Below are 18,981 nucleotides of genomic sequence, written 5' to 3' on the forward strand. Positions count from 1 at the left end.
TAGTTTAGGTTCTTAACGCCTCTCCCCAGGCTACCACAATAGCTTCCTGAATGATTGGTGTCCTTGTTTCCAAGCTTTACCTTCTCCAATCTATTCTCCACACAGCTGTGAAACTGATTTTTTTTTTACAGCATAACCATCATTATTTTGCTCATAAAAACATTAATTGTTGTGAATTTTTTCTAGGATAAACTATGGAAACTCCTTTTTGACATTTAAAGCCCTTCACAGTCTGACTTACTCAAGATCATTGCATTTTATTCTCCTTCATGAAGTGCATTCGTGCCAAAATGGCCCAATTGTCCCTCATACAGAACGCTCGTTCCCATAGCCTCTATACCTTTGCGTGAATTTCCCCCCACACCTAGAAAGTCCTTCTTCCCTACAAACATCTCATAGAATCTTTAGATTTTTTTCAATGTTAGCTCAAGGGCTACTTCACATATGAGGCTAATATTGATCCCCCTAGAAATTCCTTTGTTTATATTTACTTTTATATTGCTGTTTCTCTCTAATAAAATGCATGCTCCTTGAGGACAGGGGCTTTAGTAATTTTGCCTTTTTATTACCAGTATCAAGCAAAGTGTCAACCTAACTCATAGATAAGTATTTGTTGAATGCCTCTCTATTCACCAAATATTTTACAGTGATTAGCTTTAACTGTTTGTTCTTGCAATTTAAAAAATAATGCTATTTTATCATCACAGACTTCTAGGAAGCTCAGTCCAAATATTTATGAAAACAAAATTGCCACAGATTCACCAGGGTTAAGACAATGAACACAGGAAAATGACTTCACTATCTGGGAGCAGAGTTTGAGATTTTTAAAGCACAGGTGATAAATACAGATCCAAACAATAAATAGAACTCATAAGGAACACAGTTCTGAAACTCTACCTAGAAATTTAGCAAAAATATAGTCTTTAAAATTCATATTAAATTTAGTAGTAAATCAGGTCTTGCACCTTATAGGACCAATTAATCTAGAGTACTGTCAGATAATCAACATGAAGAAGAAAAATAATTGTGTCATTAACATACATACATACATACATTTAAATAAACAAAACTATTCTGAGATTCCTGTCCTGCCCTTGCCAAATCAGCCAAATATTCAGATATCTCATTGGTGGACAAGAGAAACTAAGTTCCAGATAATATAAATAAATAGCTTCACAACAACAAAAACCAGACCCTTAAAGGTACTTTTTAAAGCAAAACCAATCCCTTCAGCCATTTGTCTTGTCCTCTACTCAGGAAATTTAACACAAATGAATTATCAACCCAGAGGGGAAAGAATGAGATCCTAACTGTCAAGGCCAAGAAGTAAGTTGTGACGTTCCACTTTGCAGGCTGACAGTTGTGTTGCTGTTCCAATGTGGCAACTCTTTCAATTAAACAAAGATAGTAAGGAAACCAACTCATTAGGCTATGCATTATTGCTATTCCTATCCAATTACTCTTCCTCGTTAAGGTAGCACTTGTGTCCAACTCTGTACTGCTCCACGGGGGTATTTAAATTGCAAGGTAGAAGAAACAGTAAGACTGGTTACCTTGACAACATCCTGAATCCATATTACTCTCTCCAAGTACATTATTTTCCTTTATAAAATGGGACAAAGGAGGTCTTGAAGAGGCTCTACCTTAACGAACTATAGGAACAGAGTACTTCTGAAGGAGAAAGAACTAGTTTATAAAGAAAGGAAAATCTAAAGCTCTCATGGGGAATAGCCAGGAAAACAAAGACTTTATATGTTGCCCACATACCCTACAAAGGGCAACTAGTCCTCCGGAAGGATGATTATATAAAGAATGCAACTTTATGTTTTAAAAACTGTATCAAGCATGAGGACCTGAACTGGTTCTTGGGCTTTTCAAATGCAAGCAAATAGTTCCAACAAGTCTGTTCATGGAAGAATAGTCACAATATTCTGTCCAGTTAAAGAGCAGAGAGAGGGACAGATGTGCTATCTATATGTATATTTGCTCAGGAAAACTGAAGGATTAATCCTTCACAGGCTTTTTGACAGTTATTAAACAACCTTCTGTAGTAAGGTCCTTGAGATAATAGATGAGAAGTATTGCCTTGTTTTCCTTCACGGCCTAGGGATCATCCATAAAACTTCAGCATAATAAGGAGTTTCATTAACTTCCATTCAAACCCAGGCTCACTGAAAGGGCAATCTCAATAAGCCTTATTTGACAGAGAGGAAGCTGAGAGAGTGGAGAACTCCGCTTGGAGTTCAGAGGGGATAGGTTTAGGTGCTGCTACAATGACTTCAGGATCTAGGGCATAGCAGCAATCACTCTGAGACGCAGTTTCCTCAACTCCTTCTAGCTCTAATGTTCTGATTGTACAGAATCAGTCCAGTAACGTTTCAAACTTTGTAAAGTGACGAAGCAAGAACAAGGCCCCGTGATTAGGAGCAAAGTGAAAATTTTGTTCGTTATCCAAATCCACACTGAAAATGTTCAGATACTATAGAGATGGTGACATCCAGACTAATTTTAGGAACTTGGCTCCTAACATAGAAAAGCTTCATGGGAAACTAGAAAACTATGGCCAGTTCAAAAAAATTAGTTTAAAACTAATAAGAACAACAAATTTATGTAATTCTTTTTTTTTTTTTTTGAAAAATCACTTGTGAGGATGTATGTGTGTGTTTTAATATACCTTATTCTAGGATAAGATATAAAGAGTAGAACTGTAATTAGTAATGCGATTATAAGCTGCAAGCCTAAAAAAAAATTGACTTATTTTAAGATTAGGAAGACATTTTAAGAAGGTGAGCAAAATTGATAACTGTTCTTCCAATGAGCAATGATCACCAGGCAGAGAACATCTATCCTGATTTTTGTCTAAATTAAAATTAATTCATGTACTGGATCTACAGGAGGTACTGAGATTTAAAGGAATGTCTTTAGTATTAATCAAAAATACTATATTATTTCCTTCTGGAAGAGAAGATAGAATGGTTCAAGTATAACCAATTTGTGGATTCTGGTTCAATGCTTCCTCAATTATGTTCTGATCTTGTTACTGTCAAAGGAGGCCCAGAATGGTTTCAAGCCAACTCAAATACTGATTTTTCTCCTCCAGATATATACTAGCACTTTATATAATGTAATGCCATCAAACAAACAAACAAACCCAACACTAATAATTAGATGAAAAAATATTCCACAAGGGGTTTGGCCAGTGTTCTCCAGAGAGACTTTTAAACCTCTCTTTCTAGTTGATATTCTTTTATTAATGTAGCACAGTATGTCAGATGTAGAAACAAAACCAAACCAAATCACGTGATTCAATAAAAAAGACATTAAAAGGATGCATTGCCATCTGCTTTGTCAACACATGATAAGTGAGGAATTCTGGATTTTTCCATCTTCCCTGCAGGTATAAATTCCTATATTTGTTGTCTTTCTAGTCGGATATGAGTTCATTGAGAATAGGGCTGGTCTTGCTTTTCTATTTATATCCCCAATACTTAGCACTGTGCTTTAATAAATGCTTTTATTTCATTAACTAACAAATTAATTAATCCTGAACTCAGTTTATTAAAACTCCTAGTCAGAGAATCAATAAGCACTTATTAAGTGCTTACTAGATATGCAGAGTACAATTCTAAGCCCCTGGATACCAAGAAAGTAAAAGAAAAAAAAAAATCAGTTCTAGCCCACCAAGGTTCCCATTCTAATAGCAGGAATAACATGTACACAACTATTGATAGATAGATAGATAGATGCATAGATGCATGCATCGATGTATGGATGAATGGGTGGGTCGATGGATGGATGGATGGATGGATGGATAGATAGATATATATAGATGGATGGATATTTGGATAGATAAATAAATAGTATAAATGATAGTTAATCTTGAAGGAGAGACATTAGAAGTATAAGGGAGAAGAGAGCAGGGTCCTTTTTCATAAAGTGCTATTTCTATCCATACCTATCTAGATATGTATACACACAAACACACATAAATATGTTACACATATTTGTAATTATATTTGTAATTACATATATATACATATATATCCTGATCATTTATGATATAGCCTAACTTAAAATATTAGTTTCATATATATGTATATATATGCAGTTAAGTTTCCAATCTAAGTCTAGTATTTTACATTTATTTCTATAAAATTTGATCTTGTTAAATTTACACCTCGCCCAATATTTTGAGAAGATCATTGTAATGGATTGAATAAGGGGTTAAGGCTTACAGAAAAATGAGAATTAGAGCATTGCTAGAATGTGAAGAAAGAACATGACTCCACCAATACTTACAAGCAGTATTGATAATTTTTGTACCCATCTATAACATTATAATTATCTTTGCTGTTTACTTTTACTTGGATTTCCTACTGTTATTCTCAGTTTTTACTTAGGCTTATCAATTGTACAAGAACAATGAATCATAGTTAAGGCAAAAGAAGATGTGGTCTTGATTCAATCCAGCTTAAACACATTTATTAAGTATCTGCTGTGTAAAAGACATCAGCACATGGGCATACAAGACAAAAACCAAGTAGTTCCTATTCTTAAGGAAGTATACACATGCAAAAATAAAGATGAAATCATTTCAAGAGGTGATAATATACCCACTTAGCACACTCCTGAAACTTGCATTTAGAAATAATACCACCACTGCAAAAAAAAGGGAGGGCATTAAAAGAAAAACAGAATTTGAACAAATTGGAGTAGGAGAAATGTAACAATCAGATGAAAATTGGTGAATAAAGGCTGAAAAAATTCCCTAGGCTTATATGAAGAGAGCTGTTTTAAATATAAAGAGAGTCCCAAACCACCATCAATACAAATGTAAAGCCAACTTATCTTCCTGTTTCTATGACATTAGATAAAATGATATCCAATTTATTTGTATCATAATTAAGAAACTTCAAAGACTGGTGGTACCACATGGACTAAAAGGAGATGATAAATCTAGGATGGATAAAAAAGATGCTCACAAAAGAAATTCTGAAGAAACAAAGAGAAGCTATTTCAAAGGAGCAAAGTGGAATTCATATAAAGAGACTATAGTAGAAACACTGGGAACTCTGATTTGAAAAAGAAAAACAAAGAAGTAGTGTTGTAATGCCAGAGAAACTGAGGCAAGATAGAGATTAGAAAGTATTTAATAATTTATTTAAAAGGGAAAGATTTACTGGGACCAAATGGATCCATGATTTGGTCCTAGGGCTGAATGAGACTATTGTCTCCATGAATCCAGCCAACAATGAGAGTTCTCAATGACATATAAACACATGACTCAGACTCAGGGGGTAGACTGAGGTGGGGCGAAGTCAGGATGTTGAGAGGAGGAACAGGACTCTGATAATCTGGTTCTGACAGGGCATGGGGGATGGGATGACCTAATTGGGGGAGGAACCCGGACATGGAGAGAGTCATCTTGATAAGACAGTATCTGACATTCCAATAGCTTGAGACAGGGAGAAGCATTCTGATATTCTAAAACATAAGATCTTTTATCCTCATTAAATATTGTGATAAAGAGGGAGAGGAGGTTTTGCAGGACTGAGCTTTGAGAAGCAGAGAAACTGAGTCAGGACTGGGTCAGGATAATTAGGGAGACTGAGTCAGGACAATAAAAGAGAACTGTGGCATAACAGTGTTAGGCAACAAGGAGAATGAATAAGCATGTGGTAGGGTCCAAAAGTCCTAGTTTTAAAAAAAACAGCATCAGAAATGTTGAAGGAGCTGAGGCTGATAAAGGAAACTAAGGACAACTAAGAAGAGAAAAAAAGATTAAAGAAAAGATAGAAGTTTTGATTGAGATACCTGAAATAATGATATTCACAATGAAAAAAAAAGAGCATTTTCTCAGTTCTTTCCTTCTTTTTCTTTTTTTTTTGCCAAGAACAAAAAAAAAATTACATCTAGTTTCTATCCAAGATTAGCACCCAGCTGCCTTTAATGAAATCAAGTAACTGGTATGATGAGCACAACAGTCAATAAACATTTATTAAATATCTGCCATGTGTCCAGCACTGAGCTAAATGCTGGGGACATAAAGGTGCAAAAGATAGTCCCTCCAAGAGCTCATAATCTTATGGGAAAGAGAAGCAGCAAATGAACATGTATAAACAAACTATATACAAGATAAAAAGAAAATAATTAATAGAGGGAAGACAACTAGAATTAAGAGAGGTTGGAAAAGGGTTTCTGTAGAAGATGGGATTTCAGTTGGGACTTAAAGGAAGTCAGAAAAACTTAAGTACATATTAGGAAGGAGAGATTTGAAGACAGGGTGGGGGTTGGGGGGGGTGGCGGTTCATTTAAGGTTTTTAATCAATGCACTTTATAGACATCATCTCATTTGCTCCCTATAACTCTGTGACTTAAGCACTCAAATTGTTATTTTTGCCATCTTGCCTATCTAGAAACAGAGACTGAAAAGTTGTGACTTGAATATATGATTTACTTAAATAATATCAATGATTAATGGGAAATTCAAGTTACAAGCAAAGTTATGAACGCTGCCTGAAGTAAAAGGACAATCATCAAGACCTGCTATAAACAGCTCTTTTGTTATATTATAGCTGATTCAAATGTATATCTCTTCGTACACAGGGTCTCAGAATGTGATCAGTTATATGATAAAGGATATGCATTTTATTTGGCCAAAATAATATGTACCATTATAGATAAATCCAAGGGCTATGTATACATAAACTCAAGGATTGTCTTCATAAAGTCATTTAATGATTCTATCCTTACCTTCTCTATTTTAAGATTAATCTCACAGCGGAATTCTTGAATATTCATACATATATATGTGTGTTTATAAATTTTATATTATACATGGAAATACTTTTTCATATAAATGAACAACTAGTTACTATTACTGACTTGCTAATACAAAGCATCACTGCTGTAGGGTTCTCCATTGGAATCATTATTAGTCAAGAGCACAGTTCATTTGATCAGCTCTTGTGGCTTTTTAGATTAGGTCTGCATTCCAGAAAAGTGATGGCTCCTCCTGATACTACTCAAAGAAGGCACTGCATTAAATGAGCTGAACCCTAAAATAATGCAGAGCTTTCAGCAATGAGAAGAAAATAAAACTAATCATGCACATAAGAAAAATGAGATAGAAAAAACAGCATATTGCCTAGATATGCAACATGTAACTATTCAAATCATAAATCAGGTATTTCAGATGGGAGATGAACTGGGCCAAATAGTAGGCAGAAACAGCAGCCCTGGATCGGTTTGGAGAAGCGGACACAGCTTTCAATGATCTCTAAATGCTTGTTGTTACAAAAGCCTGTATCTACTATAATCTCTCAGAAAAATTAGAAATGTAACTCCAAAGAGAATGAACATTTCTATGGTGACCATCAGCGTAACCTGCATCCAAGATATAGGGGAAAATCACTTACTGAAGATATTATGAATTATGGAAAAAAGCACAATGTGGGAAGGCAGATGGACAATCTAAATAAAAATGATGATGATGATGATGATGACAATAATAATAAATTACTTTTCTATGGCATTTCAATATTTTCAAAACATTTCAAAACATGATCTTGCTAAGAAATTTTAAAAAAGAGGAAGATGCTTTCCCCCATCCTGTCCACTAAATAGATCCTTTTTAGGATTTCTGAGAAAACATGTCAATAATAGTAGTGACGAAATCATAGGTGCACAGTACAAGAAGGATGTATCAGAGAAGCATGATACAGTTCACTTAGACTGGGGGTTGGCAAACTAAGACCTCCAGACCAAATGCAGTCCCCTATATAAGGTTTCTCTAAGTAAAACATTCTCAAGCGACAATGCATATGTTATGTAAATAGCAAATGCACAACGATTCATCTCAATATTTGCACCATCTAGGTTGGCTACAAAGGAAAGTATCAGAAAAAGAAAACATACCTGTTGCCTATTATTGGGCATATAGGGTAGCATAGTTGACACATGAAACATGACTTCATAATCTTTATAGGTGGTATAGAGAGAATGGGTTCCTGTGGAATCAGCTGAAAATAAAAGTCAATTACAAAATAAAGTTAGGAAAGTACAAAATCTGTATCATACGTTATTGCAATGTCAAAGATCATCACTGGCTGGCACTCCTCAGTTCTAAAACTTAGAAAAGAGCATAATGCGATTAAGTTGCTGACTATCCATGAACACCCAGTCTCTCTATAGGCTCTTTTTCTCATCCAATCTCTACCTATCTATCTTGTATTTTTCTTCAACTTTTGGCTGAGAATTAGATGGGAATTAGTAGAGGACTTTGATGGTTGTGTAACTATGGGTACTGTTCTTCATATGTGCAAAAACATTAGGGACTAATATATGGCTATCAATCTCTAATTTGCTCAATATCTATGAAGGCTGGCTCTTTGCTACATTAATATATTTGTGATGAATTCATGACTGAAGGGTGGTTTATCCAAAATTCAAGAAGATGAAAGAGGACTCTGAGTTATTCTAAGTTATTTCATTATGTAGTAAATCTTGTCATAGGACTGTTTTACCCTCAGAACAAAACAACTGGAGTAGTAATAATAAATCAGTAAATCGAGATATAGAAAATGAATTCAACATTTTGCACAAGAAACGTGTTTATGTCCCCAGCTCTTCATGATCCCATGGACCTCACTGTTCATGGAGTTTCCTTACAAAGATATTATTAAACTGATTTGCTATTCCCTCTTCCACTGGATTAATTCTAGGATTGAATAAAAGCTGAAAATATGAGGTAGGCTATGACCTAACTAAGATCATTTAAGAGATACATGATTAATTCTAGGATTGAATAAAAACTGAAAATATGAGGTAGGCTATGACCTAACTAGGATCATTTAAGAGATACATGATTAATTCTAGGATTGAATAAAAACTGAAAATATGAGGTAGGCTATGACCTAACTAGGATCATTTAAGAGATACATAAATGAAGGCATAGCCACTTTTTCCAAGACTGTGCAGGGCAGAAAACAAAAACTGAATCTAAGAAATCTTCCTCTCATTCCCATTTTACCCACAACCTCCAGTTTGTTACTTCTTTGACAAGAAAGAAGCTGCTTTAACAATGGTTATTCAGCACCACCTGAAACAAAGACGTTCTTTGTACAGGCACTCAAGACACCAATCATTAGAGCTACAAATTACTTAAACATTCATCTAACCTTAACATTTTTTTCAATTGTGTTCTCTATTATTCTACTGCAAAAAAGCCATTTCTATGTTCAATTGCAAATTTTGTATAGAAAATATATTTTGTATAACCTTTAGAGACTATGAAAGTTATTGAAAGGAAATGATTCATTGGCTAAAGAGAGATATTGATAAATCAACTTCTAGATTGACATACATGCTATTAACCTAATAATCCGTGATATCTAATTTTTTGAAACCAAAGGATTATTTTCATCCTTAACTACTCATTAAATTAGAATAGCATATTTCTTATCTTTCACTGGAGTCCTTAGAAAGTAATATTCCATTTGGATTCCCTTGGCTAAGAGCCTTGAAATTGAACATTGGTTTGGTAGTGAGCAAGCACATTTATGCGGTAAAGATAAAAGCCCCTTCAATGAGGAATTGAATTACTTGGCTCACTTATAAATATGTTGAAGGTCAATGACTAACATGGCCTAGGTATATTCAATTACTCCCACACAACAGCCACTTATCCCAACGGCTAAAATTTAGTAGGAGAAGCACCGACGACTATTTAATGGCAAAAAATAGAGAAATGTCCATTTTTAGAAAATCAATTTTTAGAACGTGGTTCCAACTGGTCTACCTAAAGCATTACTGCAAAAGAATTTCCCAAAGCCAAACATTCATGAGGTTTCTACGGGAGAAAAAAAATCACACTCTGTGATTCAATTTTGACAACTTGCCCTCTTTTGCTGTTTTTAGAAGATAGATAATCTCCTTAATGGTCTGTCTAGTAGACCTTTCCTTAGGTTGCAAAGCACATGTGAATTTTGGCATTATGACTAGAGTGCTAGACTGGGAATGAGGATGAGCTGTGTTAGCACTCCACATCAGACACTGCACAGGGCCTACCACATATTTCCATTACCTTACAGCTTTGTCAAGTCTGTTCTCATTTTACAGAGTAAACTGAGACTCAGACAATTTAAATGCCTAATTTAAGGAAGGATTAGAATCCAAGTCTATTTACTGTCAGGAGTCAGATTTCTGTTAGTCTTTGGACATATATTAGCAGTCATTATTCCTGGAATTATATTGTCACCTTTTTTTCTGCGATATAGTTTCTCAAAGGTAGGATTATGTCTCATACTTTTCTGCATCACTGATAACATCTGGTGTGGTACATATTGGAAGCTCAAAAATGTTTTTGAAATAGCTAATTTAATATTATTATGAAAATGTTAGAATTTCAGATGCATCTATAAGTATCTGAACATTTCTGGACTTCAAAGGCAAAACTTCTTATACTTGATTGCATAAATGAATGTGGGGCTCATGAAATTATGATTTATTATTATTAAATGTTTGATTTGTATATCTCTTTTATATATCTATGTATCTGGGGTCACATAAAATTTCTTGAGTGAAAATGTGTCACAAGTGAAAAAAATTTAATAAGCCCTGCTCTAGGGTAAAAGTGTATTTGGGAAGTATGTTAAATTAACCTCAAAGCCCAGAGTATTAAAATGGTATTTTACTGGTATTAATATTAATTAAAAGTAAATTTAATGGTACATTAATACTCATACTATTAGGTAAAGATGCATGGTAGAGTGAAAAGATACCAACACTATTTGAAAAAAAAATTAAGTACCTAAAATGATTAAAAGGGAGACTCTAATGATAGTCACACATCTTGCTATATTCAGCAATAGAGAGGAGTGTATTTGTTGCTTAATCTAGAGAGAAAACAACAATAATTCTTCATCATTAGCTGAACTTCTAGAATAAATAGCATTTAGATAGGAAAAATAGGGCAGAAGAAAATATAATAACAGTTAATAATTCTATCAAGATTTAAGGTTTGCAGTGTTCAATACATATATAATTATCTCATTTAAGCCTCCCCGAAACCCTGAGAAGCAGGTAACATTATTATCCCCAATTTAAAGATGCGAAAAATAAGGATGAAAGAGACTGACTTGCTCAGGGTCAAAGAAAGTAGGAAATTTCTAACGTGGGATTTGAATCCAGGTTCTCCTGATACCATATTCAGCACTCCATCCACATTGTGTTATGTTGCCCTCAAAAAACCCAGAGCATTAGGAATAAGGTTCAAGCACCTCCTTAGAAGTTACTTTATGTATCCAGGTGTCCATTTCCTATTCTGTAAAGCAGTGGGGTCAAATCCTGCTAGAAAAGGGGCCACTAAAACACAAGTAAGGATTCATATAGGCACCACATTGTCTTCAAAAATCTACATTCCATTGAATTATTTATTTATTTTGTTAAGTATTTCCCAGTTTACATTTTAATCTGGTTCCAGTCCACCTCAAGAGTATCCGAGCCCCAGTGCATGTATTTGACACCTCTGATTTATTAAACCAATAAATTGTTCTCTAAGACATCATCTGGTCCTAAAAACCTAGGACCTGTTTGTACACATCAATGCTTTCATGTCATTTCTCTCATTAAAATATGAGATCCTGGAGAAGAGGGACTTGGATTCTGATTTTCTCTTATTGTTGCTGCTGGACACCACTAGCAAATACTTATTACTTTGACTTTGTCAAACGCTTTAAATCAGAATTCCTATCTGTGGGACATATAAACAACCTAGAATCTTGGAAAGGAAGGAACTCTAGATGTCATCTAGTTTTATCTTTTTACTGGCGAGGTCACAGGGGACCCAGCCAACGAACTTTATAACTAGCATCTCTTTCGTTGTTGGTATGGAAATCCAACTCTCCCTTTGGGTTGTTCATGGTCCGCCATGTCCTGCAGGCTCTGGGTAATTTTACAGACGAGGAACTGGGACAAACCAGGATAAGAAATTTTGTCCAGGGTCACAGAGCTACAAAGTGTCTGAGTCCAGGTTTGAACTCAGGCAGTTGAACTGTCCTGATTCTAAGCCTACTGCACGGCCTACTGCCCATAATGAGCATCTGCACAGCGTTTTAATCTGATTATTCTAAGTGAAATAATTTCTGTCAAAACAGGCAAAAAAATATAAAAACATGAGAGAGTGACTACAGCAAATAATTCTGTCCTAATGATAATATCAAAAGAATCCATGCAAAGATTTGACAATTCCTTTATTTTCAATAGGCTACCTCTTCAACATTTGCTCTAAACAACAAAAAACAAAACAAAACAAACAAAAAACAAACAAACCTACATTACATTACTTCACTCCCTCCCCAGTGTAAGTTCAATTTCATGAAAAGAAAAATTTACATGGTTTATGATCAGGAAATGAATGTTCTACTTTTCCTTGTTATAGACTTAATGTAAGTACAAGAGAAGAGTTTTAGTAACAAAGAAAGAAAATACTAAAACAGTTTTCACTGTGCACTGAGATTTGGTCTGTTTGTGATGATGAAATGAAGCTCAAGCCCCTGAGGAATGGACTTGATTTTTTGCTCATCTAAGGAAATCTATCCTTTTAAGCTTCCTTGTCTGCTTCTGGAGTCAAGAACATGAGGCCGTGTGCTTCTGAGTGATGATTTATAAATGCACCTAGTCCTGGAGACTTAAACTTTCAGACATTCAAAACAACTTACTTTTAGTATCTAGCTGAGCTCGGTATTTGCTAAAGCCTTTCAGCCGTACTCTTTGGCCCAGAAGATCCAGGAATTCTTCAAAAGCAGGTCCTGCTGTCTCATTGTTATACATCTCTTCTTCAGTGCCCTGGCCCGCTTTGCAATAAAGGATACCAATCTTGTGTTGAAAGCTCAGCTGAAATAAAAAGAATTTAAAAAAAAAAAAAGAAGCAATTACTTGGCAAAGAGTATCAGCAGCATCTCAGAGTAAAATTAAAGTCACAGAAGCTTAGAATTACATTTTCAAAAAAGCTAGCCAGAACAATCCTCAAGAGGAAAGATGATAATCGGCTGTTAATGGACATGATGCTTCAGAAAAACACAACAAATCTTTCCAGGACAAGAAAAAAATTCATGAGACAAAGACTGGAGAAATATTTTTTTTAAAAAAAGAGATAAAGAATATAAATGATGGCTACCTGTGAGAATAGAACTGATGGCCGCCTATGATTAGCCATTTTCCCAAAAGGGAGAGGCAGCTCCTTTCAAGGTACCCAACCAACCATTCAGCATTCACAGCCGTAGAAATAGTCATGTCTACTCTGTGCTATAATTAGCACTATCTAATTGTCTCTTCTCTCAGGTCAAAACACAGGCTAGAAAGTATTTTCATGGATTGTTAGTTTTTAAAAGATTCTTGTACCTAGTTCTTAATGCTTTTCTGTGTCAGATATATGTATACATACACACATATAACACAAACACATATATATATATATATATATATATATATATATATATATATATACACACACACACATACAAACACATGGGAGTGTTTGTATTGATATAAATATATATATATATATGTATGTATGTATTATGTATATGTAAATTTAGGCCAGTGTCACAAAATATTAGGCAGAAATAAATTGTACCAAACATAATTTTTAACAATAACTTTTTATTTTCAAAATACACACAAGGATAGTTTTCAACATTTACCCTTACACAACCTTATGTTCCAAATTTTTCTCCTCTTCCCTTCCCTCCCCCCCTTCCTTTCCCTCCCCCCCTTCCTTTCCCTCCCCTAAGAAGCAGGTAATCCAATATAGGTTAAACATGTGCGATTCTTCTAAACCTATTTCTACATTTATCACGCTGCACAAGAAAAATTAGATCAAAAATTTTTAAAAAATGATAAAGGAAAAAAAAAACAAGCATACAATATCCCAAAAAGTGAAAATACTGTATTGTGAGCCACATTCAATCCCGCCAGCCCTCTTTCTAGATGCAGAGGGCTCTCTCCATCACAAGTCTATTGGAATTGGCCGGAATTACCTCATGCAAACATCTAATCTTTAACCTATGAGAAACTACAGAAGGTGGGTGTGAGAATGTCTTTCATCATCAAAGAAAAGGGATAACCAAGTTTGGAACAAGATCTGAGTTCAAATCCTATGTTCTTTTCATTTCACCAGATTTCTACTGGTCTGTGTTTGGGTGTTTCTAAACAAGTATAAGGCTGTAACAGCTTTCATTAGGACACAATACAGATAGGTGTATGTGAGGGAGAGAGGGAGGAATGTGTGGTGTGTGCATCTGTATGTGTATGTGGTACAAAGAGAAGGAATATGAATTTTTTTTTTCTATATAAAAGTACTCTTAGTTACACAAGCCATTCCTTATGTTTTTCAATATCTTGAAAACACCTATTAAAACATACACTATGCCATAAAGAAATTCAACTCTCATGAGTTCTTGTTGTAGATTTTCAGCCAATATTATAGGTAGCAATTATTTTCCTTAAGATAAATAACTAGCTCATATTTCTCTAAGCATTCTCTCTATCTATCTTTTCTTTTCTTTCTATCTTTCCTTCTCTTTCTTTCTGTCTCTCTCTTATTAGTCTTTATAGGAAGAGTCAAACCAAATTACTTCTATCAAGAATTACCACTATTTATTTTGCTACCTGTACATTAAAAAGAGATTATCAGTTATTACCAATTCCCATTAGATATCTATCCACAAAAACTCACATTTATTTTCAGTCTGTACAATATAGCCTGATTTAAAATTCACAGTGAATAATATCAACAAAAACAAAAGCAGTCTGAGAATGTTACTCATAACCTTAGGGCAAAAAGCCTTATTACTTACTACATTACTCAACAGTGGCAATGCATGCAAACAGTAGGTACAGGGCTCTGAATAATTAGGGAAGGTAGCAGAGAAGAACCTTTATCATGTGGGACGCTCCCTTAGGTCTTGTGGGAAGACAGCACGTCTCCCCCTTGGCCACCTCTTCCTCAGGGAGCTTTAAAGAAGCTTCAAAGGAAAGTACAATCAAATTAGATTTAAAGTGATTCTTTAGAAAGCTTAAGAATGATCAGTTTAACATAGTTTAAGTTCCCATTTACTACCACAGTTGAGTGATCACTATTTTGAAGAATTCAAAGTAACCATAAGTAGCATACAGAGCTGAGCTGGGTGGTGCAGCAGGTAGTGTAGGGCTCAGGGGACTCAGGAAAACAAGTTCACATTCAGTCTCAGACACTAACTACACAAAAAGTCAGGCCCAGTTTCCTTTAGTAAAAAATCGAGATAAAAATAGCACATATCTCCCAGGGATTGTTTTGAGGATAAGTGAAATAATATTTGTAAGGTTGCAAACCTCAAAGAGTTTAAGATAAATGCTAGCCATTATTATTGTTATCAAAGTACCTCTTTATTATATTATATACAATACATATTAATTACAAACTTTCACAGAATTAGAATTTGATGACACATACTTGCGAAAAAAATTATAGCACCACAATTTTAGAGGTCATCTCATCTAATCCCCAGCTAGATGGTGAAATGGATTAAGATCTGAGCCTGGAGGCAGAAGATCTGAGTTCAAATGCAGCTTCAGAGACTTCCTAGCTGGGTGACTGGGCAAATCATTTAACCCTTTTTTTTTTTTAACCTCGATTTCCTCATCTGTAAAACAAGCTGGAGAAGGAAATGGCCAACCACTCTAGTACCTTTGTCAAGAAAATCCCAAATGGGATCCTGAGGAGTTGGTCATGACTGAAAAGGACTCAACAATCACAATAAAAACTTAATCCTCTCATGCTATAGAAAGCTAACAGGGCCCTGAAAGGTTGGTCATTTCCCCATGATCATAAAGGTAGTAAATGGTGTCAATGAGATTCAAATAAATATCTGACAATGTCAATATTTAAACTCTCTCTGATGACTTAAAAGACACCACCACAATGGAAGTGACGAATCTGAGGTCCTAGTTCTGAGTTTCAATCAAGTTTCAAGAACTTTTAAGCACCAATTAGTTGCTAGGCCATATTAGACACTGACACAATTACAAAGAATGAAAGAATCCCTACTTGCAATTATGTTCTAATAGGGAAACAACGAGCATATAAGAAAAACATACAATCTAAGTCTACTAAGACTTACTAATAGGCTATTAAGTCTATTAAGTAAATAAATACAAATATATACAAGGTAGTTTAGAAGGGAGGGCCCTAGCATTTGGGAGGATCAGGAAAAGCTTTATGCAGAAAATGGTGCCAGAGTTTCACCTTCTTTTTTAATGTGACCAAAATGTCAGTTCCATCATCTGGGATCCTCTCTATCCCTTGGGTGTCCATGAATTGTTCCACTCTCCAAAGATCTGAAATGTAACTGATTCTTGACTCCTCTGATTTGTTTCCACTACTACCCTTTAGGTTTAAATTGTGTATCCTTTAGAGCTTATCTTAGTATGAGCTATGATTTGTTGGTTTAATCCTAGTTTCTAGCAGACTGAAATGCTTAAGGAAAGAAAGAGGCGATGAGAAAGGATATTCCAGGCATGGGGGATAGTCACTAAGCAGCAGCATGAATATGATCATAGTATTAAAAAAAAAAAGGTGATGGAATTGATGTTTAAGGTGCAGAAGGATATTGTAACATGATGGGTGGAAAATGTATAGAGCTCAATAAATTAAGGCTTAATAGAAAATAAAAAATGAACAATTGAAGCTGGCCACTAGTGGAATAGGCTGCCTTGGGAGAAGCAGTGGATGACCTCACCTTAAGTCTTCAAAGGCTGGATAACCAATTATGGGGCATGTAGTGGAAAGGATTACTAGGCTGGTGTGATCTCTCCCATAACACTGGATGTGTCATTCCCTGCCTTAACTTCAGTTTCTTCCTCTATAAAATAAAGGAGTTGACCTAAATAATTTCTAAGGTCCAGCTCTAATATCCTTAACTTATTTTATGATTTTGCAAATGCCTCAAGAGATGAGATTTAACTAACTAATGTTAATGTAGAATGTATGAAGAGACCCTCTAGAGTAAAAAATTTCCTAATATTCCTGTGTTTTGTTAAGTGTGGGAATCCAGCTTATGGGGAAAAAATACACTACCTGTATACATTGTATAGTTATCAAAATTATGGGGGGGGGATTTATATATACTGATGAATATAATTGGAGATGTCTACCAAGAATTAAATGAGATGTCACAATTTGCATATGTAACATGGAAACTTAAGATAAGAGTTAAAATCACATTTCTTTGGACAGAATTGGGTTTCCCACATCAGTAATGCAAAAGCAATTCATTGCAAATAACATTAGCATCAATTCTGCAAGACATAATGCTAGGCAAAGAGAGAGAAATACAAAGTTAAGACATCACATGTTGGCATTCCATTTGTAGTTATAATTTGACAGACATGGATGCTTAAACTCTTAACTACAAATATGAATCCAGTCAATGAAACGGACTATAGAGGCTCTCCCCCAATGCTTTTCTCAATCTTTTGAAAGTGATCCAATCCAATATAATCAATGACTCAGCTGCCTCTCTGGCACATCAGAGGGCAGTACCCTGCCTTTCCTGTTCCCATTCATGAGTGGAGGCTACCACCCAGAGATTCTGGTTCTACTGGCTATTCATTGAGTAAGAGGCTCAATTTAAGGCCGCGACTTCCGAGGGCTCATAAACCTCAGGCTGAGCCTGAACATCTGAATGTATGGAAGAAAAGCCCGGCTCACCCTTTTGCACTGACCTTTTAACGAGTTTTAAATGAATCATAGTGATTCCCATAGTCCTGGTGTGGGAGTAGCCTAAGGCTTATTGTACTGTTTCATAATGGAGCAGCCCGCTTGTCAAAATGCCAAAATCCTTCAGCATTAAGTATTATATGCACACAATGAGATGGATGGACAGAATGACCATCCCGGTCCCTCTTTGGCTATGAGTTGGGGAGGGGAGGACAGCAGGGGGAACCAAGCTGACATTTTCATTAAACTCTACTCCTAGAAGGAGAAACCGTTTCAACAGGTCATATGAACAAGAAGAGAAGATTAGGAAAGGCTTCATATATAAATATAAAACTGTTTTCAGTCTTATTTCAATCTCCTAAATGTCACAAGGCCTACTATGTACATACTTCACTTTAAATAGATAAAAATAAACAAAACACATAAGGAATTGCTAAACTGTGAGTGATATAAATCCAGAAAGGTCATGGATTGCCATGCTGCCTTAAAAAATATATCTTCAACTGATAAATGGAAAGTGCCCCTATATTTATTTAAATACATTTGAAAAAACTAATTTATAAAAATCAGTATTTTTCAAGTGTTAACTTACAAAGTATGTGTACAGTCTTCCACCTCCCCAAAATCTACTTTTCCTTTCTGAAGTCCCTTTGAAAACTCCACCTCCTGTGGAGTTTCATTCACCAAGGACTGACTAACTCCCTCCCTTTCATGCCTTCCTGAACCTCTAGCTATCATCCCCCTTCTCTATGCTCCACTGCCTGCTCCTTGGGGAGCACAAGGATGCTCCACACCCTTCCTCCATGGTCCCATCACTCTAAAAGTACCCACTCTTTCTAACATGCTCTGTGGGGAACAACCGCCTCCTTTCATCTAGGAATCCTTCTTGGACCATCCCTTCTCTCTGCTGACTTTCTGCAGCACTGATTGTCCAGGCAAGGTGGGGGAGCAGGGAGGTGCCTCCCCCTATCACTGCCGGCCTTTCCATCCATTCTTCATAGCTCCAGCTCCTGGTCAGCATGCTCGCAGCCAGGATGCTGTCCTGCTTCGGTGGACAAGTCCAGGGCCGGCTCAGCCTCTCTTCTCCGAGAGGCAGCCGGGGGCATACAGAACCAAGTCAGGAAGCCTCTTCTGTGACCCCTATTTGTTTCAGGTTCCTCAATATAAAACGGGGCTCCCATGAGTTACTTGTAAAAGCAACAACAAAAAACACTCAGCTCCAG

General features: G+C 35.7%; 1 protein-coding gene across 5 annotated transcripts in view; it reads right to left on the minus strand.

Moving 5' to 3' along the window:
• The window catches only part of SIPA1L2 (signal induced proliferation associated 1 like 2), a 252,934-nt gene that overhangs the window by 72,288 nt on the left and 161,665 nt on the right, over nucleotides 1-18,981 (minus strand). For all 5 annotated transcript variants that reach the window (XM_031966909.1, XM_031966910.1, XM_031966912.1 and 2 more), the window contains exons 6-7: nucleotides 12,720-12,894; nucleotides 7,918-8,021 (exon numbers count right to left, since the gene is read on the minus strand). In XM_031966909.1, coding sequence (XP_031822769.1) covers nucleotides 7,918-8,021; nucleotides 12,720-12,894 — 279 coding nt within the window. The remainder of the gene's footprint in view (nucleotides 1-7,917; nucleotides 8,022-12,719; nucleotides 12,895-18,981) is intronic.

This window comes from Sarcophilus harrisii, chromosome 4 (assembly GCF_902635505.1).
Source record: "Sarcophilus harrisii chromosome 4, mSarHar1.11, whole genome shotgun sequence".
Lineage (NCBI taxonomy): Eukaryota > Metazoa > Chordata > Mammalia > Dasyuromorphia > Dasyuridae > Sarcophilus > Sarcophilus harrisii.